The following is a 23,322-nucleotide window of genomic DNA, read 5'->3' as shown; positions in this document are numbered from 1 at the left end:
AAAGGTTTCTATACCCTTTCCTTCCTTTCCCTACTTTTTCCTTTCCTTCAAATCAAATATAGCTTTAGGGTCCTCTGTTCCTTCTGTCTGTTTGATTCAGATAAGAATTGAATTTCGAATCAAAATTAACTGAAATGAATTCTCATTCCACAGGGAGGGGAAGAGAATGACCATTCCCTCAAACAGGAAATGCGAAATAAAATTTCAATTTCAATCAAAGTGGACCGTTCTGATTCCTATTTCAAACCTTTATTCCCATGAGCCAAATGGACCCTTAGATCTCTACTTGGAGTGAACTCTTTCGTACTAAACAATTATAATGTTTATATTCATAGAAGGCACATTTTTCTTGTTGTAAACAAGAAAATTCAAAATTACGAGTAATTAATTCTTCCTAAATAACATCATACCGAATCAGTCGGCCGGCATTCATCAAAATTCACCGACAGAGGCAAAATTGTAATTTTCTTTCGGTGTAGGCAATTTCTGTAAAATGGGCCCTCGCCTGTTGCAATATTGGTTGCAGCAGATAACGATCACATGCAAAACACTATTTCTCCGATAATGGATGTTTCAGTTTGATAGGTCAAGAGAATAATTAACAAAATGAATGCTTTAGGGAAGTTAAATTCATGCACAGTGAACACAGTGACAGTGAAGGAGGTATTTAAAACTTGAAAGGAAATAAAGTCCTTCTATATCGAAAGATAAGGAAAAGAATCAAAGATGGTTCATATTGCCCATCATCTATATACCTGTACAAACAAATGATCAGACTATGGCTGTCAATGGGTCGGGCAGAGCCTATAGAACCCAACACAACCAACCCAATTATATATATTGGTTTCGCGTCTGCATCACCTGTTACAACTTGGATGTTCTGAACTGATTAGGACCTGAACCGAATATTTGTGTCAATGGGAATGGCTGTCAATATGATGATCTGTTACTCCATTTGATTACTCATTTTGAATGTTAAAATCTGCATCCTTATTCATATATTATAAAATTTCTTAATTTTTATTTTATTAACATAGAGTGGAGTTGGAGTAAATCCATATCATATCTGAATCTATCCGATGCTTCGGATTTCCAGATCAAAGTCAAATTGGAAATTTCAATATATGTATCTAATTCTAATCTGAATTGTGCCCAATTGCAACACTTTGTATATATAGGTTTTCTTGTCTTTTCTTTTCCTTCAAATTATACATAGCCTAAAGGCTCGATTTGAAAGGAATACATACAAATACAAATATGTAGTGTAAAACCTTATATTTTGTATTATTTTATAGTACTTGTATCCTTTGTTAGGACTCAGTTTCAAAGGAGTATAAATACTAATGTCTTGGGTGGAAAACCTTGTATTATGTCATGTATTTGTATTGTAATTTTAAGCATTTTCATCTCTTTATAAAGATCTTTGAGTTCCTTCCAAAATCTAAGGAGAAGACAAAAGAGTCCAAAAGGATTAGCATTCATGTTATCCGCTCCTTGGTTAATAATTTTATAGGACTAGATATGTTGGGAATGATGCAATGGACAATGTAACCTGTACGTTTACCAAAAGAAGGACAATGGCCGCCTGGACATAGGATATAGCCCTTATCATATGGGCAAAGCCCAGCCCATGATCACCCCTACTCATAACCATTCGCATTTTAGGCCATGCATGCCATTCGCCATTTGCACCTAGTATAGGTTCCAAAAGCATTTCCATTAATAGCTTCACAGCTAGGGGTGTTCATTGGACCTAGGTTTTGTGTTCGTTGATCGGGGTTTGCAAGTAAGAGTAATTAGGGTGCGGTATTTCAGTTCAAGGATAGCAATGAAGCATGCAAAACCAAGCCCCGTTCCGTCCCATTGTCATTCCTACACACGGAATCAACTTTTGAAAAAACTGCAAATAAAAATCAAACCCAAACCAATTGACTAATCAGTTGATTGATTTGGTTTGGTTTTTGACCGGTTTTGTTATTCAATTTTTTAATCTTTTATATTAATAATATATATCAAAAATAAATATATAACCATATAATATATTATATATCATAAATGATGTAAAAATATATCATGTTGAAAAAACATTATATCGGAAAGGCTTTGACCAAGATTTGTTATAAGTTTCCCTCGTATCATATCTTTCCAGCATCACAATCCAATTCATATAAATAAGAAATTTAGCCACACCTATTCACAAGATACTACATGGGATGCAACTCTACCCCAATGGCAACATGCAAATACTATAGATGTTCTCATTGTGCGGTTATAGTTAGTGATACGGTGATCCCAGGTTTCGAACCGATAAATATATATTTCAGTTTTTGAGAAGCATCCTCAATTCCTGATTGTCACTTCTTTCTCTCTATACGATCCCAACCACGTTGACTGTTAAGATCTTTTATTGGTAGTGGTTGTCCCACTGGATCATCATCATCCCTTCATTTAATGGCGCTTTAATCAATAATCTGGCCTAGTTGCCTTCATTATTGTTTGGGAGTGTATAGAGTGCAAGCGCAGGCGCTCCGCCCTCGCGAGTCTGGTCCAGCCTCCGGGGCCAATTGAACGAGATCAATTTTGCCGCCAACTACTGTATCTCAACGGTCAAATAATAGTTCAAATTTCGAATGCTTACCACTTACCATGTCCAACGCACATTTCCCTCTCTCCTGTCCCGCGTAGGCTTCTGCTGGATGACATTTCGCCTCTCTCACACACGGACACAATCAAACGGATGGTTTTATTCCTAAGAAGAACCTCCCATCCACCACCACAACACAATCAGACCTTCTTCAATTCCGAAAATCTCATCATCTGGTAAACTTGCTCTTTAACTCTCCTTCTTCTTCTTCCCTTGTGCTATCTTGTTTTCTGCCTTTGTTGCTTCAGCTTTTCCCTATACTGGATTTCGTTTAAATTTGGTTTCTTTATTGTTAATCTTTTCTTGGATGTCAGCTCTGCAACAAAATATCTGTTATTTGAAAGAGGGTGGAGAGATTAACGAGAATAACGAAAGCTTTCGCCAAATTGGATTCCAATTCATAGAACCCGAATATATTGGCTGCGAACAACTTCATGTCGCCGACGACTTCCGCTGCTTTAAAGGCTTCTTTACCAAGAAAGAAGATCTTGGCCGAGAGGAATGATCACTCTGGACCGTTATCCGCCGTTTCTCATGTCCAGCAAACCCCTCATGTTGATGCCGAAACCCCTCCTGCAGGTTCGGATTTCTGTAGTCGCATTGGCTATTCGTCCCGGAATGCGAACTTCTCGTCTAGGGCTTCTGAATTAGATGAATATCAACAGAATGCTTTTGTTCCTGAATCGTCTTCCCAGCCGTACGATCCCCTAACAAATTACCTCTCGCCAAGGCCCAAGTTCCTTCGGTACAGACCAAACAAGCGGCTTGAAAAATATATCCGCAGACGGAATGAACCGGCAAAAGCCAAAGATGAGTTCGGAGGCAATCGATATGCTTCGTTTGAAACCCAGAAACCGATCGAAGGTGAAGCGTCCATTGACGCGTACGCTTCTATATCCTCCCCGTCCTCCACTTCTTCGCGAGAGAGTTCTGTTAAGCAAGAACAAGGGTCGAATCTTAGCACTGAAAAATTGGGGCCTAGGCCACCGTCAGATGATGATAATAACGGAAGGGAGGAGAAGGATGAAAATGTTAATGAGTTAGAATTGGAAGAAAGGTACGGGCATTTCAATGAGGTACTTAAATCTCTGCTTCTCTTTGGAGTTGTGATCCTTTCTACCTTGTACATATCTTCTATGAACTCTCCCACACCTCCCCCTCTTGTTCAAGCTTTACAAGATTTCAAAGTATGCTACCAGAAGATCCAGTGCCATCTACTCCAAGTTGCTGCAGAGAATTTTAGATTGGATGGTAATTTTATATACCGAAAACAAGAAAATGCTGTGGGCATCATCCAACCCAATGAGAGGGTTAGTGACGTGTATAATGAGAAGGAAAGAATTTTTGAACAGGGTTTGCAAACAAGGTGGGAGATAACTAGTAAGAAGGATGGAGTGTCCAACCAACAAGGTAGACAAACTAGACAGGTTTCAGACAATGAACCGGAGGAAGTAGGGGAGATTTCTGCTCAGACAGCTGAAGTGTCGGAGATTTCTGAACCTTTTCCAGCTTGTGAAGCCCAAGTCATGTCGAGTTGGGTGGACCAGCAAAATACAGCTTTTTCTATTTCCAGTCTTTCAGAGGAAGAGCTGAATTTAGAGAAAGATGACCTTAATGCTGCTGAATTAGTTTCTGAAATGGAAAAACCAAAGGATGTAACCAATGCAGAAGCAACCGGAAGAGACACCCATCAGGACATTGGGGAAGAAATGGTGGTTGAGAATACAATGGAGGAAGCAAAGGATATTCCTGGTGGGATGCATGGAAATGTTGCACCACAGGGTAGAGAACATGCTATCTTCAACTCCCTTGGAATTGACGAAAAGTCTAAGCATAAGCATGTTAAACTTGTGAAAGTTGACTCGGTCTTTAAATTTGCTCTTCTGACTTCTGTGGGTTTGGTATCTACTCTTTTGGGAGTTCTCCATCTCAAGCATAGGAAGACCTTTCCAAAGGATTCTGCATCTTCTGGATTAATGATAGTAGATAACCGAAGTTCACCATCTCCCAGGACAGAAGAAGAGAAAATCAATAAGGTTGATTCTTATGTCAGTATTTCACCTTCAGTTCATTCCGAGGGGAAAGTCTCCAAAGAAATCAATCAAGGTAGTGCACCGACAGTGGAGTTGCTGGAAGAGTTTGTAGTGGAGGAGCTCAGTAATTCTATCAAGGGCTGCAGTATGAAATCCCAGAGGATAGAAGGCGAAGAAAGCCAATTTTCTATGTCTCAAGGGAGGCAGATCCCTTCATCTAAGCTGGGAGATCTCAGTAGCTCTCTCAGGAGCTGTGGTCTGAAGCCCCAGAATGTCGAAGGTATAGAAAGCAACTTCTCTGTCTCTCAAGAGAAGCGATCAAGGAGGCGGATTCCTTCATCTCCTAAGCAGGCATTCCAAACTCTTTCCGAGTTCTCAGCCACAAAGTCCCTTTCATTTGGAAGCTATACTGCTCAGGAGGTTGTGGTGAAGAAAGAGGTAAGAACTTTATTGCTATTTGTTTTCCGTGTACTGGCTATTCTATGTTTTCTGTTCATGTACTTCTGATTGCTCTTTTTCTGTCACAATTTGGTTAGACTATGAAGAAGCAGGAACACATTCAATTATTCACGCCACCTCCATCATCTAATTAGTAATTATGCCTACAATATGATTCTCGACTAAGAAGGGAGTGGAGAAGTGAAAGTTCCGTTTTGCATTATTCATTACACTAATTTTGGAATGGATCCTGAACTAATGAATACAAATATTTAATTGTTCCTTTTGTACATGCTTCTCTATGCCGATACGTCCATGTATGTACATGTATTGATGTGCATATGCTATCTTTAATGCATAATAAGTCTACTCAAAAGACAAGTTAAAAAGTTTATTATCATATTAACAATATAATGTTATCACATAATCAACAATGTTATTCTATTATATAACAGAAAACCAATTAAATGTTATGGCAGAGCATCAATATCACATAATAGTACTTGAATAACGTAATATCTAAAACATTATGCACCAAAGCATCTAAATGCTTTACAATGTAACATCACCCTTTATGGATGTTTTTGGTGTCCATATCATGGCTTTCTTTTCCCAATATATGATGACATTATCAAATGACCAGGACATCATTTTATTTTCTTTTTTTTTTTCTTCAGATTAGGTCGTCCTATATATTTTGCCGACCAATATAGTACTACTGAAAATACAAACTAACTCATTGAACTACTAGTTTTGCTTGTTGCACTAGAAGCATCTTGAGACAAGATAAATATCAAACTCATGATTCCTATTATGATAGATTTTATGGTTGAAAAACAATTTTCACATTGTCTCATCATTTATTCTTTAAGATGACCTGATTTACTACAACAACTAGTCGCTCTTGTTATAATTTGCTTGATTTGTATGCATGAATAGGAGGGTAGGAATGGAGATGAGGTGATGAAGATTATCACAACTCCCGTGAGGCGATCAAGTCGAATACGCAACCGTGCAGTCATGTCACCCTGAATAATGTAAATTACAAGCTGACCTTGGGAAGTATTCTTCTGAACACTGATGATTCAGAAAAAAAGCTTCCTGTTTCATCATGTTATTACTATCCTCTGCTATGTTTTTTTGATGTAGAATTAAGCTGCTTTCTAACATCTTTCAAGTGGCTTGTATATTTTTTTGAAAGAAATCAGTCATTGGTTGATCATTATTATTCAAACACCGGCCATTGTCTTTTTCATTTTACAAATTTCAATCTGTCCCTAACAACAGCAGATTCATAAATCTTAAATTCTTAGATATTTCTTATCATTGTCATTGTCATCATCTGTCACCGTCGGTTCTTTGTCAGCACTGTCTTGTCACCATTCTACATGTTCTATTTATCAGTTTTATTATGTAACCGCTAAGAATATGCAAGGTTGGAAAGCTATGTGGAACCTTCAAAAGCATAATACAGTGTCATATGTACTCATACCGACCATTCTGTCTTCTCTATGCTTCCCTTTTGACTTTATCTCACTTCTTTACACAAGAGAAAGACAAGTGTTGATTAGGGCACATCCCAATTTTCATAAAGGACCACATATCTTGTGGAGAGACAATAGGTGCCCCTGTTAAAGTATGTAGGTTGGGTGTCTCTCTTTTCAAAACATCACATATGGTCTATTCACTGGGGGTGTGCCCTATTTATAAAGAATGGGATAAGCTTTCATCATAACTTATTTCTTTCTTTATTATCATCATCAGCAGCAACAGTCGTTATATTGGTTTTATTGGTATGGCTTGTCCTATTATATTGTTATTTCAAAATAATAAACAAATAGGCAGTTAGTGTTTTCTTTAAGTGATCCTGGCTTTGGAAGGCCACCTTGCACTTTATATACTACATTTTCATGGAGTACTCTTTGAAAATGTCCAAGGAAATCCCATTTAGAATTTAAAAGAAAAAGATTAGAAAGAGAGAAAAAATAACCTCTTATCTGTAATGTAATACTGATAGGTTGGCCAGTTTTCTAGTGATGCTCCTGTATTGAAGTTTAGTCCTTGCAGGCCTAACTTCCATTATCAATTTTAGTCCTTAATTACACCTCAGCCGTTTCCAAAACCACATTCTGTAGTTAAAAGCTTCGTGTAGGTTAAACAGCAAGGAGAATTCAACTACTGCGTAAGCCCAACTGTGTTTATTGACAAATCAGTCATATATGGACCTTTTTAGTGTTAAAGACGCTGTCACAGTAGCCAGTAGATTCATATTGATTTACTACTTCAGTCTTCAGCTTATCAAACAAGTAGGAAGCCGTTAAGGAAGTGAATCACTTCCTTCTGTCATATCTACAATATTGGAATGTGCTTTTGTGGCTCCGCTGAGTTTGGTGCGACATTCCAGCACTTTGCAATGCCGCCAAGTGACATGAGAGTTGGGGTGGGCAAAGATCACAAAGGATAGAATGGTCTTTCAGAGGAGCAGATGCAATGCAATAGGGGATTAATGGCTTGAAGGCTCTTCAGAGGAGTGGAGGCACCTGAATTTCCGGTTTGAAACCAAACTTTTGTGAACACAACAGAGTCTACAACTGTGATAGATAAGAGCAAATGAATGACTAGGATTTATACCTGTAAAATTATCAAATTGCAGCTATAATAAAAAAACAACAAAGAAAAGCTTGGTGGAGACCTGATTGTAAACTCTGTTTTCTGGGAGTTATCAAATTGTAGACGGAATGGGATACGCGTACTCAATTACAAGACAAAGATATTGCATCCAATGGGATGAAAGAATTGGAGTCTGGACGACAAAGTATTCCGACCAGTCAGATAACTGTCAAATTCGTGAAGTTTTTGACTGATTCTATAAAATAAAAACAGATGAAAGAAAGCGAAAAAAGGTTTTGTCTGCACCAACTTTGACCATACAAAAAAGAAAACAATTTACAGGGCTACTAGTGCTAGTGCTAACCAATGTGCCAAACCCTCGTTTGCCATTAGTCATTAGTCATTACCAATTACAAAACAAATATGAATTTAATTCAGAAACACAGGTAGGTTAGGTTAATAATTATTAGAGAGCTGCTTCTCGTCTATATAAGTATGATACGAGCGAGCGATAACACCACATATCTGGAACCTTGTGTTATCAAGCCACGTGGTTCTGCAACCACATTTGTCTGTCCAGGTGGGCTCTCCTCCTAAGCCATGTCCATCCCAGATGTGTGCTATCAGATGAGAGCGCTTTTTGCCTTCAAGCTTAAAGAGCAATCCAGGCATTTTTCGCTTTTGCGCTTAAAAGTAGAAAGAAATCTTCCGAGTTAAAAATACACAGAACAGACTGAGACACAACCACACCCAACTTAATATGACATCCTTACAGGAGAGACGCTCAATGCCCACAAAACCATCTATGTTTAGAATCAACTCCACCGCCACCGCGCTACTCATAGCCACCACCTCTCTCTCGATCCTCCTCTTCATCATCACTTCCCCGCCCCCACCTCCCAAATCGTCCTATTACTCTCTATACATTTCCAAGTCCCTCTCTGACAACGCCACCATATCACAGCACCTCTTCGCCCTCACCCGCCGACCCCATGTCGCCGGCTCCGAGGCCAACGCCGAAGCCGCCGCTTACGTCCTTTCCACCTTCAATTCCTACAATCTCCGATCACATATCGTATCCTATGACGTGTCCCTCACGTATCCTCTATCGAGGACCTTAAAACTGACACGCCCACCACCGGACCCATCAACTACATTCGACCTCCGTCAGGAAATATACCCCGGCGGCCCGTATCCCGACGTGGCGAACGAAGTTCTACCCACCTTCCACGCGTACGCCAAATCGGGTACTGCAGCGGGATTTGCTGCGTACGTGAATTATGGACGCGTGGAGGATTACGTGACATTGAAAGAAATGGGAGTTAATGTCTCGGGTACTGTAGTTTTGGCCAGGTACGGCGAGATATACCGAGGCGACATCGTAGAGAATGCATACGAAGCAGGCGCCGTTGGGGTAGTAGTGTTTACTGATAGGAAGGACTACGGCGGAGGAGCAAGTCATAGGTGGTTTCCGGATGACAAATGGATGCCTCCAAGTGGGGTCCAGGTGGGCACCGTGTACGGTGGCGCCGGTGATCCTACGACGCCGGGGTGGCCTAGTACTAGTCCTTGTGAGAGGCTGTCCAATAATGAAGTTGAGAGGCGAGGAGATGTCCCGCTTATACCGTCCTTACCCGTATCGGCAGCGGATGGTGATATAATCATGAGATCCATCGGTGGACAAGTAGCAAATGATGATTGGCAGGGCAGCGCAGATGCACCGCTTTACAGGGTTGGACCTGGGCCTGGTTTTCTGAATCTCAGCTACACTGTAAGTGACTGAAAATTGTAGTACTCAAAAGATGACCGAAGTTAGCAATTATTATATGCTTTAGTTGCATTTTCCAGAGATGTAGCAGGAAATGCTTTCCTGTTCGGATTGCCTCAGAGCTCAGGGATCATCAATATCCTCTCCTGGTCTGAGCAGAGTAGTCATTAAAAGCTTGGCATTTTACTCAATCGGGGATTTTGATTTAATTTTCAGGGAAATCAAATCATAGCTACTATCCAAAATGTTATTGGTGTAATCGAAGGTGCAGAAGAACCCGATCGGTATGCTTTGATATCATTCAAAAACATAATTTCTGATTACCTAGTTTCTTTCCATGCCTTCCACATGGTATAGTTAATAAAATATAAAAAAAAAAACGACATCAGTTAGGCTTCTTTTGACAATTTAATTATTGACAAATTACATGCTGCCTGCTGGTTGCTTCTTATCTGTCTGTCCGTGTCATTCAACTCATCACCCCCTGTCATTTGCCTCTGATTTTTGTCCTTTGTTTCCTGCATTGATTTTCACTTATTTGGTTACTGGAAATATTCTTGATATGATGGTTTGGATCCTCTGAACATTAGAACTAGTTCTAGGTTCACCACGCCTTGAAAAAATTGGGTATAGGAGAAAATTCAGGCCGAGCAGAGGGCTTTGATCCTCAGATATGGGTGAAGATTGGATAGCTAAAAGTCTGTAGCCAGTCGATTTGTTGTGTTATGGCTGTGGCCCATCCAAAACAGCTATCCACATACTGAATTATCATATCAGTTAGTTATGAACCATGTGAATGGTATGGAAGTTAAGGTACAAAGCGGATTTTACTGCTTAACAATCTGGTAAATTGTTAATATGCCATCAACAATACTACATAGTTATGAATCATCAAAAGCGGACATTATGTTGTGGTGCTCTGGAGATTTTGATTCTAAATTAGGGTAAATTATCATAATCTTCTTTGTACCTTTAGGTGCGTACTGTGTAGATCAACGTAAATTGCCTTACACACTTCCATGACAACCACTTTCTATTTATCATTATCATCTATGTTAGCTATACCTTTTATCTATTTAATAAAGAAAACAATGAGATTGTGAGTAGTAGTAACCTTAACTACACCCGACTTACGGAATTCAGTTCCTAATTTACCTCAAAATATTCATTTTGTCTTCCTCACATGATGGTGATTACATATAGATTTGTTATTTTGGGTAACCACCGAGATGCTTGGACCTATGGTGCAGTCGACCCTAACAGTGGAACTGCAGCATTACTAGAGGTGATTTTGGATTTAAAGGTTTTGTTGCAAATTGGTTGTTGTTATGCAAACGACCACTATGTTCTACTCCTAAAACAATCAATATGTTCAATTATCAATTTATGCTTATATTTTTTGAAGTGTAGATAGCTCGAAGACTAGGGAAGCTACAGAAGAAAGGGTGGAAACCTAAACGAACAATTGTCTTGTGCAATTGGGATGCTGAGGAGTATGGCTTGGTCTCTCCCTCGACTTCCGTCTCTTTTTGATCTGCATACACACCACAAACTCATGCTTAAATACATACCATTTACACTTGGCACATGTAAACAGTCCAGAATTTTGCAGGTAGGGTCAACAGAATGGGTTGAAGAGAATAGGGAAATGCTAGCTTCAAGGGTTGTTGCTTATTTGAATGCCGATTGTGCAGTCTCTGGCTCAGGATTTCATGCCTCTGCGACTCCTCAGCTTGATGAACTACTCAAACAAGTCACTCAACAGGTAGTATCAGACATTTGTAAAAGCATAAGCAATATGATGCACATACATTAACATAATTGAACATAAATAAATATTTATAATTTGGACTTGTGAATAAACAATGGCAACAGTGTTTGCAATTGCAAAATCAACAAGAGCTATGGTAGCAGTATGAATGATAGCAGTAATACTACTAGGTGTTGATGTTTGTACTGTTTTTTTCTCTCACTTCACATGATCAAACTCTTGGTTGTTTCATAGGTTCATGACCCAGATAATTCTTCACAAACAGTATATGGATCATGGATCGGTACAAGGGATTCCCCAGTGGTAAGCATTTCTCCTATGGGTATAACTTCATCTGTGATATAAGTTCAATAAATACCTTAAAGAAAAGAGATGAATATGGTTCTCGGGGTAGAAATGTGGGAAAAAGGTGTTGGTGGCTTAGTTGGTATAATCTGGAGGAGTCAAACTCCAGACCCAGGATTGTATCCTGCCTTCATAGTTACAAAATATTAAGTATTAACTACTGAACCTTGGACTGATTTCCCATCCATAAAGAAAAGAAGGAAGAAATAATCACATGTACAGTAGATGTTTCCCGTAGTTCATAATAAGTCAGCAAGTTACAACCCAAATGAGTTTTATACATCTCATCAACTCGTTAATGATTAAATCTTCTCCTACCATAGATTGGGAGGCTAGGATCCGGTGGTTCAGATTATGCAGCTTTTGTCCAGCATGTTGGAGTTCCATCTGTAGACATGTTCTTTGGGGGAGGTACTTATCACCTTTCTTGTTGCAAGTTTCTCTTTATTTATTCTGTTTGACAGAAATAAATAAATAAATATCAAAAGTTTTCATTGGTAGAAATGCTGCAAGGACCTTAAGATGCCTCTTTCTGACAAGCTTTGCATGTTCCCACCCTTATTTGCAAATAAAAAAAATAAAAAGAAAGAAAGAAAGAAAAGAAAATAAGAGAAAGGAGAAATAGAAAAGAACCATCCTGCAAACATGAAGGTAATTTGACACTATACTCTCAGGAGAGATGTCTTTCCTCTTAGGTTGCTTAATGCAGAAGATAATTTATAATATTTGAATTAATTCCAACCAGATCTTGAACTCAACAGAAAATGGTTCAAACAAGAATTTAATAGAACAAGCAGAAGCTCCAGGCATTAGTGCATTCATGCTAAAGAATATCAAAATGAATTGTAACCTTTTCTTCATTGTGTCATTTCATATATGGCAAGCCAAATGGCAATATAATCAACTAACAGAAAATCTGAATGGCTATTTCCAAGATCTTTTTCCATTCTGCCTTTGGTTTTAGGCACACTATATTTCCATTTTGTCTTGGATTGGAATATAGATAGCTTTTATGTGTGTGTGTGTGTGTGTGTGTATCACTTTCTTTCTAATTTATTTAATAAACTAAATTGAAGGGGGAAGCCTTATCTACTTAAATAAGATACTGCAGGGTACATACCATATGTATTCTCTACACACATATGACATGAAGAAATAAATGGAATGCAGACCACAAAATTAGCTACCTTTCTGAAAACATTATCTAGTAGGATCTATTTCTGGAGTAACCATTTCTTTCCCACCTTATTCTGAAGAAAGAAGGTATTCTATGTTGACATGCTTCTTTTTACTTCTGGAAGACAGGACTATTGGCAAATTGACCTCATGGACCTATATTGTGATAACAAGGGCTCTAATTCCTATTGTGTTTGAACTCTCCCTAAGCTCTTCATTTAGCAAAAAAGGGAAGCCCAGTGCACGAGGCTTCCACCGATGCGGTTTCTGGGGAGGGACAGATGTATGCAGCCTTACCCCTGCTTAAACAGAGATGCTGTTTCCAAGATTTGAACCATGGTCACCCCGGTCGCAATAGAGAAACCCACCCGTTGCGTCAAGTTCCACCCTCAAGTTCTTCATTTAGCAATATACTTGAAAATAGTTCCACCTTTTCTTGACTTCCTCATCTTTCACGAAAGCTCTTCCATTGTCACTCTTATACATCTAACATGATTTAGACTCTTACTTTCATCTCTCTTTCCATTTGCAAGTTCTACACAATGTTTTAAAATGCGGAGGCGTGATGTGAGGCATTCCACTACCTAGAGGCGTTAAGCATAGTTCAGAACACAAGAGGTGTAAGCCTCCCAAACACAAAGTGGCGTAAGCCTCCTTAAGAGGAGGGGGTTAGGAGGAAGAAAGAGGAAGAGGGGATCTCATTTTTTCTTTATTTTTAATAAAAATATTTTATATTAAGAAAAAGATGCGTAACATTAGTTGAAAGGGCTGCATCAAAAAGGGGGGCAAAGCCCCCCAGCTGAAGGGGCAGGAGGCAAACCACTTTCTTTCCCCTTAGCTTTTCTTCCCTTCCCTTTCCTTTTCTTTCCTTTTCTCTTTTTTTTTTTTTTTTTTCTTCTTTTCCTTTTTCTTTCCCTTTCCTTTCTTTTCCTTTCCTTTTTTTCTTCTTTTCTTTTTTTTTCTCTATCTTTTTATATAAGATGTGCATGAGGTGTACGCCTCTAGCATGCCTCATGAAAAAAGCGTATGGGGTGTATGCCTCTTGCACCTGAGGCATACGCCTCAGAGGTATCAGCGCCTCTGGCATACGCCTCAGGGTGTTTTGGAAGCTCCTTGCCTAGAGGCGTGCCTCTAGGCGTACGCTTCCCACGCCTTTTAAAACACTGGTTCTATATACATTGTGTTCTTCCTCCCTCATAAGTGAAGTTCATAACAGATCTTATTTAGCTTCAGTTACCATTTCCTTGTCTCCTATTTGATCATTAAGTGTTCATCTTTCTTTTAAGGTATTTTATTATTTTCTTGAGAAATCGTAGGCATTGTCACTGTGTAAAGTGTGTATGTGTGTATTTATATTTATAATATAAACCAGCAAGCATATAGTACAACAGCCCTCTTGCCTCAAATATATATTTATATATTTTCAAGGAACTTGGTTTGGGTATTGGTCATTCCTAGAGTTATCTTTTGTTATCAAGTTTTCGAACTTTGTACTTCTTGCATTCTGTGTTTACTTTAATTTAATGCTATGCTTTCTATGCTTTTTCTATTCATAACAACAAAAATGTTTTCAAAGTCAAATCTCCCTTTGTTTGTTTATTCATATTCATATTCCACATTAATATAAGCCATTGCATGTTGTTACATGTTAAGATCCTTTCCCTACATGATCATTTAAGTTGCCTCTTTCAAGCAAATTTTCACTATTTAAGAAGCCATGTATTATCCAAATTCTTTTGGAATTGTTTCTAAATTTTTCCATCTAATCTTATTTAAGGTCTCTATCCATTAATTGCATTTGCTAGTTCCTCTCTTAAAACAAATCTAATCAAAATTATCCTGTTTATTATTTTCTGAGCATATGAAATTTCATTGTTTATATTTTGTCACTACCCCATCTCTGTCTTTTATTTCTTGCGTACCATAGTTTACATCCCATTAATTTTCTTAGCATTTTCCTTTTCCATCAAGTCTCTTCCAAACTCACTATTCTCTTTCTTCTGTTACTAATATCATGCTTGTACCTGCCAAAATTCCTAAGTTACAGATTGCTAGGTGAATATTTGTTTCTTGGACTTACTTACATATCCAAAATGGTGGCGAAATCATTCCCCGCTTCTTGAGTGACTAAATATTCTGCAAGATATTGTTCCTTGATGATGATGTGTAGCTTACCCTCACTCGTTTCTCACGAAATGGGTTTGATAAAGTACATTGCTTACATGCGACACCCTAACATGAGCTTAAAACAACAAATTCAGGATTTTGCCAAAGTTTTATGTTGTCTAACAGCCTGAGTCAACCATCCTTTATCAAGGCTTGAACTAGTCAATTCAAGACAAGCTAAAAACTAGAAGAAGTGCTTAATCTATTTATATTTCTTTAATTGTGAACCTTCTAATACAAGCATTTGAAGAAGAGATGTTGACCATGTTCTTTGTTACCTAGCCACTTCCCTTTTTACTACCATTAGTGGCTTCAACCGTCATTTCTTTAGTCATGGGCTTATTCCAAAGTAATAAAGAGGTTTCAACTGTTATACATATATCATTGCTGGTATGTAGTGATGAGCCTTTAGTATTTGCATCTGCAGAAATATATGGTTTGTGATCTATGTATCATTATATTTTGAGCTGAATCTGCTGGTTACATATTTTCTACTTGCTAGCTGCATTCCTGAATCCCCAATAGTGGTTCACCACATGTCCTAGACCTGTGTGAATACAGACCATGTACATAGTTGTCAAGGCGACGCCTAGGCGACAAGGCGCCCTTGGAGGCTCACCTCGCCCAGTCACCTAGCAGTTTTGTATTGTGTCATAAAATACTTTTAAACTGTTACTTTTTTGAGATTATAATAAAATAGACATTATTAAACAAAAACATTCATTTTTTTGTGTTTATAAACTAATTTCTTTTTATTATTATTTTTATTTGTTAGGGTTTAATCAACACAAACATTGCTAACTGCTGTATTGAACACTCAAAGACTTCAGAATTTGAACCAACAAGTAAGGGAAAAACTTAAAGTTTTGTCTAATCAACACATTTCTTCCTCCACATCTTCTTCTTCTTCCGCCTTTTCTTTTTTTCTTTTCCTATAACAAAAATAGGGGTTCAGTCCTCATATTTGTTGAATTTTCTTTTCTTTCTTCTTTTTCTTCTCATAAATATGTTGATTTTCTAGACATAAACATGAAGTTTATAATTTTCTTATGAAAATTATGGATAGTTATTAAGGAAAGATGGTTACGGAACCTAGGGAACTACCTAGGATATGTATTTTTCACTTAAAAAAATCCATTGCCTAGGTGACTAGGTGACAAGGTGCCCCCCTGTTGCCTAGTCTCGCCTTGGCGCCTTAAAAACTATGACCATGTGTTTCACCCGCATTTACATATAGATGTTCACGATTCTACCACATTTTCACAATTCTCTCATTCAAGTGAGAAAATATAGAACAACTTTCACACAGCCTGCATTTACATGGTCAGAGGATAGCTGGCACATTTCTTTTTGGTGATCTAGTTAACATGCAACTAACCTTTCTTAGTATAGTTGGATAGCTGATTAATGTAAGTCTGTACCTGATGCAGCATACCCTGTCTACCACTCAATGTACGATACTTTTGTTTGGATGGAGAAATTTGGTGACCCAATGTTCCATAGGCATGTAGCAGGTATTTCTTGTATTTATTAAGGATTTATTCATTGTTCAATTCTGACAACAAATGGCAATATCATATTCATTGTTCATATTTCTGGATTGCAGTGAAGTGACTTGATATATCTAGTAATATGCTAAAAATAGATTCAGTGTACATCAATACTGCAGGGCTGACATCCCTTTCCCATTCAATTAAAGACGGGATCATAATGGTTTGATATGCTAATTGAACTCCAAATGCTTACCTTATTTAGTCAGTTTAACGATTTGGAAAAAATATCGAAGGGCTATACCCAAATAGCATTCCAAAAGATATTACCACTTTGATTTGGTTAGTCCTATTTGTAAAACCATAGCCCCTGACTTTCTTATATTCACTTTTTCTAAAACAGTGGCAAGCATCTGGGGATTACTTGCTCTTAAACTTGCCGATGAGGAATTCTTGCCTTTTAATTATCTTTCCTATGCATGTGAGCTGCAGGTATGTGGGGAAAGATAAAAACTTCTATCAGTCTGTCTACTTCTCCGTCTTGTATATGTTGAGTGTATTGAGAGATATATGGATGGATTATTGAAGTATGCCTAAGTCATTCCAACTATGTTATATATGCGCACAAAGTTGCCTTTGTGCATAAGTTCACTGCATAACCATGCATGAGATATGCACTCAAATTCAGCTAACATGATTTAATAAAATGCAACTGATAGTCTCAAATAACAGAAAAGTGCAAAAGAAATAGAAGATGAGGTTTCTGGAAAAGGTGTCACTGTCATTCCATTGTACAAGTCCATTGGCAAACTCAAGAAAGCAGCAACCAAAATCAAAAGCCAAATAAAGGTACTAAATAAGCTTCTCTAAGACAATTGATAAAGACATGTTTTAGCAAGTTTGGTTATTGAATAATGGTAATATCAATATATCATGCTTTAGGCATTAGAAGAAAGCAGTGGTTGGAGATCAATGTGGAAGAAGGACCCCATCAAAGTGAGAGAGCTCAATGACAGGTTAATGATGGCAGAGCGAGCATTTACAGACAAAGATGGACTGTTTGGAAGACCATGGTATAAGCATTTGGTATGTATTTCGTCCACTAAAGTACTCAAAACTTTACAACATTGCAACCCCTCTTTGGACCTTAATGCAAGAATTATCATCCGATTAATGAATATGCATTTTTTGTGAAAAATATTCGAATAGACCAAAATTTGACCATTATTATAAATTTTGCAGATCTACGGTCCATCAAAGCATGATGATTACGGATCTAAATCATTTCCGGGGATAGATGATGCCATTGAAAAGGCTAAAAGCTTGAACACATTAGAAGCATGGCGGTTTGTACAGCATGAAGTTTGGAGGGCCTCTAGAGTTGTCACACATGCATCACTTGTCCTAAGTGGTGAATTCACATGAATGAGTTCTATGATCATCTCATGCATTTTATTATAGAAATGCAATCTTCTACGGATTCTACTAACTTTTATCAGTCGATTTTATGGTTATAATTTTAATTGAAATCGTTCATTGAGCTAACAAAAAGGTCAGGTTCATGTTCATCATTAGCTGTTTCTTTTTACAATCTTGTTCTGATCGAAGGAGCAAGTATTGGTATTCAGCGATGCAGCATGCTTTTGTTGGGTCTTAAATATACAAAGCTAACTTCTGAGTCCTGACCAATACTGTCCAACTCGGACTGGACACAAAATCATTTACCGGATCAGTGGTAGAAGTTAGACCGATCAGATCAAAAGTCGAGAAAAAGATAGTAATGGAGTCAGCATTCAGAGAGGTCTCTCTCCCTGACATGTTCCATGAAATATAGAAGCTCTTGATCCTTCCTATCCAACTACTCAAGGAGAGGACTATATATATTCATCTCCTGACTTGACCTGCTGCAAACACCAATTATCTGTGACTGATAAAAATCCTCCGGTGCTATTTGCATCATGATATGTGATCCTTTTCTTGTTTTCCCTTGCTGTGTTTCCCTACCTTTCCTTTCGGAACAAACACAGCCTTATAAAATAATGGAAATAGCAGACTATAATTCACCTCGCCTCCCAGAAAACTCTGTTACCGTCGTACATAAAAATGAGCCATCCATACATTTACGTTTCGCTTTACCTTGTAACCCATAAACAGCAGGATAAGGGCCGGATAAGGTGTCACGGGCTCACAGGATACAGAACTTACACCAACAATCGAAATATACAACACAGGCATATAGATCCCCTGATTATCTTTACTTCCATACCTTGATTGCACCACTACTGCTTGATATCAAGAGTCTCTGAAGGCAGAGAGAGAGAGAGAGAGAGTAGCACGACGGCAACCCGCAGTGAACCCCAAATAAATTTGGATTCATCCTACTCCGCTTGATTTCGATTTCAATTTCAGTGAACTGCAAACTGTTTAGATTCAACAGACAGCAAACTAGAAAACAAAGGCAAGGACTTTAGGGTTAGGGCTTAGGGGTGTTCTTTCCTCCTACGAGATGTGGGTAGAGACATGCGAACCCCTCCAACTCCAATCCAGATTGCTTATTTTACCACACTGACCCTCAATCGACCACCCATTATTCACTAAAAACTACAATCACCGATCACCATTGTTACATGTAGTCTATACCATAACATATCAGCGATCAAGGATATTATGTCCTACCAATCCATCCATCCAACGGTTTTAGCTCAAAGAGGATAGCATCGTATCAATCTCTGGTGCTCTCTTTTGTACATTGATGATTCTCGGTTTTCTTCTGGTTCTGGACTGGAGTCTATTTATTATTTTATTTCCAATTTTCCATTATTAGGCACAAGAGTGAACCCATCGTTATCCCGTCCAAACTCCGCAAGTCCGCATTCGAGTAATGGTTATACTGGATGGATAGATCAAGAGAATATCCAGAGTGCCCCTAGGGTTCGCTCAAATCGTGAATCATCTTCGATCAGATGGTTAGGGCCATTAGAGGACACGACCAACGGAAAGATAAGCTCAGAATTCAGAAGCGGAAAAAAAAAACAGAAAAATAGGAAAGAAGAAGAAAATTCGTACGAAGAGTAGCAGCAGCAGATGGAACAATATTTACACATAAATTCTGATACAGAAAGACTAAAAAGTAACATCAGGCAGTGGCACTGACGTCCGCTGGATCTTCAAAATTGGGATCCTTGAAATCCACAGCTTCCTTCTCGAACCCAATCTCGGCATGCGAGTATCCATCACCGGACCATGTGAACTTGCCGCCATGGCCTCCCTTCTTCGGCGATCCATTCATTCCGGTCGCCGATTTCCGATCCTTCCGAACGCCTTGGGTGGCTTTGCCATGATGATGAGTTTTGGAACTTTTTCCAGGCTCCCTCATTCTCCCTCTCGATGACTCGCTCTCCTTCTCTTTAATGCTTTGCTGAATTGATCGCCGGTGGGAGTGAACTGATTGGTAGTGCAGTCTATAAATACGAAATTATTTACGATTTTCTTTCTCGACGGGCAGGCGGGCAGCCCGCAGGAAGCCCGTCTGTCGGATACAAAAGGATAAGGACGATAACGTGTACACATTATTTAGAAATAGCATGTTAACAGCATCACGTTATTTGGTGCATCCAACACTCTACACTCTACACGTGGAATGCCAACTGTAAATCTGGAGCATTCAGTTGCTGGCCCCGCTCCTAGATTGGCCATGATTCATCCAAATATCATGGATAATTGCAATCGGTCAAATATTTAGCCATTTTCAATACGGCAATGTTGTCTTATCCCAGAACAGCACCCATCACCATCAGTTGATCAAAGTGTCAACCCATTTACGAGGCCCACATACGTGTGGGATGCGGTAGTTTGCAAACATGCTTCTACACAAACCTAAACCCGCAAGCTCCCAGGTTTTTTTTTCTTTTTTTTTTTTTTTTTTTTCCGGTTTTGAATACTGTGGTCCGTGAGGGCGATGGGTATGCATGGGCGTTATAACCTTTACCTATTAATCTTAATCCTACAAGTAAGTGAAAAAATAAAGGGTAAATTTTTTAAACTACCCCTAAGGTTTAGAAAATTGACTAACTATATCCTTAATGTTTCAATATTGTTTTAAAGTATCCTATTATTTCTATCAATTGACTAAACCTTTCTAAAGACTTTTTTCCATCATTCTTCAACACCTTGGTGTGGCGAGTTAGGATGAGGATGAGTTTATAATTTTGTTACACAGCTTTTAGCAACTCTTCTAACCCTCTCCTCACCACCGATGATGGCCTCTCTGAGTGGAGAACCTTCCTATATGATTTGGGCAATGGGCACTCGCCTTGTCAAATTTGTTGATTGACAAGGCGAGTGTGGAGATGTTCGAAAGAGAAGTCTTGAAGCAGTTTAACCATTCACTTCTTCCAAAGCTCCGAGGACTTCTTTTCACCGCGTGATAAGTTTGATGGGTTCATCATGATTACTGTTCAGTTGGAGATCTTAACTCGCTGAGGAAGAGACAAATCGAGAAGATGTTCTTTGGTGAGGTTATCAGATTCTTTTCACTTCAATCTAAAGTTTCAAACTGGAAAATAGTATTTTTTATTAAAATTTTTTCTCTTACAAGCTTTTGTCTTGAATTAATTTTAGGTTCACTCGGGAGGAATACCTTCGCAGCTGAGACTCTAAACCTGTCTCACGAAGAAATTAAACCATTGAATACTTAGTGAATGAACAAAGTCGATCCTATCGAGCAACTGCAAAAAAAAAAAAAAAAAAAAAAACCCTCATACGCTCAATCAACGGAGGGTCAGGAATCGACTGGGAAACGAAAGAGAAAATATAGAAGAAGAGAATGGAGGAACAAAAGTTCCCTTCATCCCTTGTGGAAGATGAGCCTTTGTTCTTATTTTTTATGCCATGAAGACACTTATCGCTATGCCCACAGTGAAGAATCTCAAAGAACCATTCAACCTATTAGGTGAGGTCCTTTGATGGGTTGATATTCTCTAACACACCCCCTTACACGAAAGCCCATTGGACGCGAAGTGTGAACAAGTATAGGCCTACCCATACCCCTCGTGCTAAAACTTAATTAATTATAATGGGGGTAATGAAAATTGAACATTAGACCACTTGGTCAAAGTGGCTCTAATACCATATCAAATAATGATTTAACCTAAAGCTTAAGCTATTAGGTGAGGTCCTTGAATAGGTTGATAAAGAAGAATAGGCATTCTAGTGGCTACAAAAAACATCAATTCCTTGGTGACTTCTATCGGAACGAACTTAGCTTTCAGGTGACCGTTTTCCAATATGGAAGAAGAACAATTGCCTTCATTGAATTCCAAGACCTGAAGGTGCTCTCCGTCATCAGAAGGGGAGCAAAAAACATGGTCTTTGTTGTTTGAAGTGAAGCCTCCTCGTCTCGAGAAATTCTTGCTCCGAAGGTGATTTCTAAAGATTCAATCGAGAGCATGAATAAGAAAAGAGGCAAAGATAGAGATGGTGGCTATAGGTGTATCATGTTTGAGAGCATGAATAAATTTGTTGCACAATTTTTAGCGGCCCTTCTAACCCTCTCTTCACCTACGATAGCCTCTCTTAATGGAGAACCTTCCCAAAAGAGTCTAGTAAGCACGAAGTTGACAAGGAACATGCCCATTGTGACCGGTTCTGTTTCTCAAATGAGAACCTTCTCAAAGGAGGATGGAGAGCTATGCCAATACCCCCCAGCTTCTGATTCTATTTCCCATTAGAAATAAGAACATAATAAAAGGGAGAGAACTGATCAAAACCACCGCCGTCGCTACAACTTCCAGTAGTGATGGTGATCTTTTTCCTTTGCCCCTTTCCCCTCTTTGTTATCCCTCTCCATCTCCCCTGCAAGCTCGAACAATCTCATTTGCAATCCTTCGACAATTTTTATGCAATCCATCTAATGATTTTCTTCCTCCACCCCCCTTCCCCTCTCCACCTCCCTCTCCCTCTACATCGCCCCCTCCATGTATTACATGGTAAGTGTCCCTTGCTGGTGCACTTTGAGGCACTAAACCCTCGTGCCCATCAACCACCCATGTTTACAGACCAAGCACTGAACCAAAATACCCTTGGTTCTGCAAGCCCTCTTCGTTTTCCCTCTTCTCTCCACTATATAACTTCATCCATCTTATGTAAGAAAACCCATGTTTACAGCCAACGGTTCTAACAACCCGTCCAACTATCTCTAATCCACATGGGTGACCTTGCAAATACAGTTCATGACATTGAAAATCATGTGTAAACGGTCTATAACGGAAAAAAAAATGTATGACAATTATCATAAAAAATAGAAATACTTTAAGACAATACTAAAACAATAGAGATATAGTTAGTTAATTTCTTAAATCTTAAAGGTAGTTTAAAAAATCAAGGTTTATAGAGCTTATGTTTAGCAAAATTTTAGGTCAATTGAACCTAAAGTAATTGGTACTAAATGGTATAACATCCATTGATGTGGTTATTTATGAAGGCATTCACCATGGAATATTTATTATGGAGAACGGACCATTTTGAAACCCAGTTTTAGAACCAGATCTCAGGTCGTCAAACAATTCATTTGTTCGGCCCAGGCCGGCAATGGGTAGTCTTCAATCCTCTACATCAGACTTTCTAGAGTAGAACATAGACATTGGAAAATCATAATTTAACGCAGAAGAAAGCCTGAAGGGGACTGCCTCAAAACTCTGAAAACTACCTTTCAAGTTTCAAACCAAGGGAAGTTGCACGATGGGCTACTGAATTTGCCCCCTGCAACACCATAGGAACTTGAAATTCTTTCCTGAGCACAAAGCTTTTTGGATATTTAAGCAAAAAGTAAATGTCTTCATGGCAAACATTTTTAACTTCATTCAAAATAAATATCAAGTGAC

The 23,322-nt window shown here is 38.6% G+C and overlaps 2 protein-coding genes across 4 annotated transcripts; both read left to right on the top strand.

The window, feature by feature from the left end:
* The first annotated feature begins 2,651 nt into the window (after positions 1 to 2,651).
* Positions 2,652 to 6,441, top strand: LOC148842495 (uncharacterized). 2 transcript variants are annotated; one of them, XM_088957025.1, is made up of 3 exons: positions 2,652 to 2,820; positions 2,959 to 5,115; positions 6,055 to 6,441. In XM_088957025.1, the coding sequence occupies exons 2-3, from the start codon at positions 3,079 to 3,081 to the stop codon at positions 6,145 to 6,147; spliced, it is 2,130 nt and encodes a 709-aa protein (XP_088813151.1). In that variant the 5' UTR covers positions 2,652 to 2,820; positions 2,959 to 3,078; the 3' UTR covers positions 6,148 to 6,441. The 2 variants fall into 2 exon arrangements, with proteins under 2 accessions (XP_088813151.1, XP_088813152.1); XM_088957026.1 differs by having other exon boundaries at positions 2,729 to 5,115.
* Positions 6,442 to 8,244: 1,803 nt separating this feature from the next.
* Positions 8,245 to 17,992, top strand: LOC148842494 (Peptidase M28 family protein). 2 transcript variants are annotated; one of them, XR_016103128.1, is made up of 12 exons: positions 8,245 to 9,496; positions 9,710 to 9,777; positions 10,697 to 10,778; positions 10,904 to 10,996; positions 11,106 to 11,258; positions 11,499 to 11,567; positions 11,933 to 12,020; positions 16,382 to 16,465; positions 16,845 to 16,933; positions 17,161 to 17,290; positions 17,384 to 17,527; positions 17,684 to 17,992. XR_016103128.1 is itself a non-coding variant. In XM_088957130.1 (12 exons), exons 1-12 carry the CDS (start codon positions 8,486 to 8,488, stop codon positions 17,864 to 17,866), a joined length of 2,181 nt encoding a protein of 726 aa, XP_088813256.1. In that variant the 5' UTR covers positions 8,245 to 8,485; the 3' UTR covers positions 17,867 to 17,992. The 2 variants fall into 2 exon arrangements, 1 of the variants encoding a protein (XP_088813256.1); XM_088957130.1 differs by having other exon boundaries at positions 17,174 to 17,290.
* Positions 17,993 to 23,322: the final 5,330 nt, after the last annotated feature.

Source organism: Nelumbo lutea, chromosome 8 (genome assembly GCF_056320005.1).
Source record: "Nelumbo lutea isolate HS-2025 chromosome 8, American lotus-T2T, whole genome shotgun sequence".
NCBI lineage: Eukaryota > Viridiplantae > Streptophyta > Magnoliopsida > Proteales > Nelumbonaceae > Nelumbo > Nelumbo lutea.
This window is presented reverse-complemented; position numbering and strand designations above follow the sequence as displayed.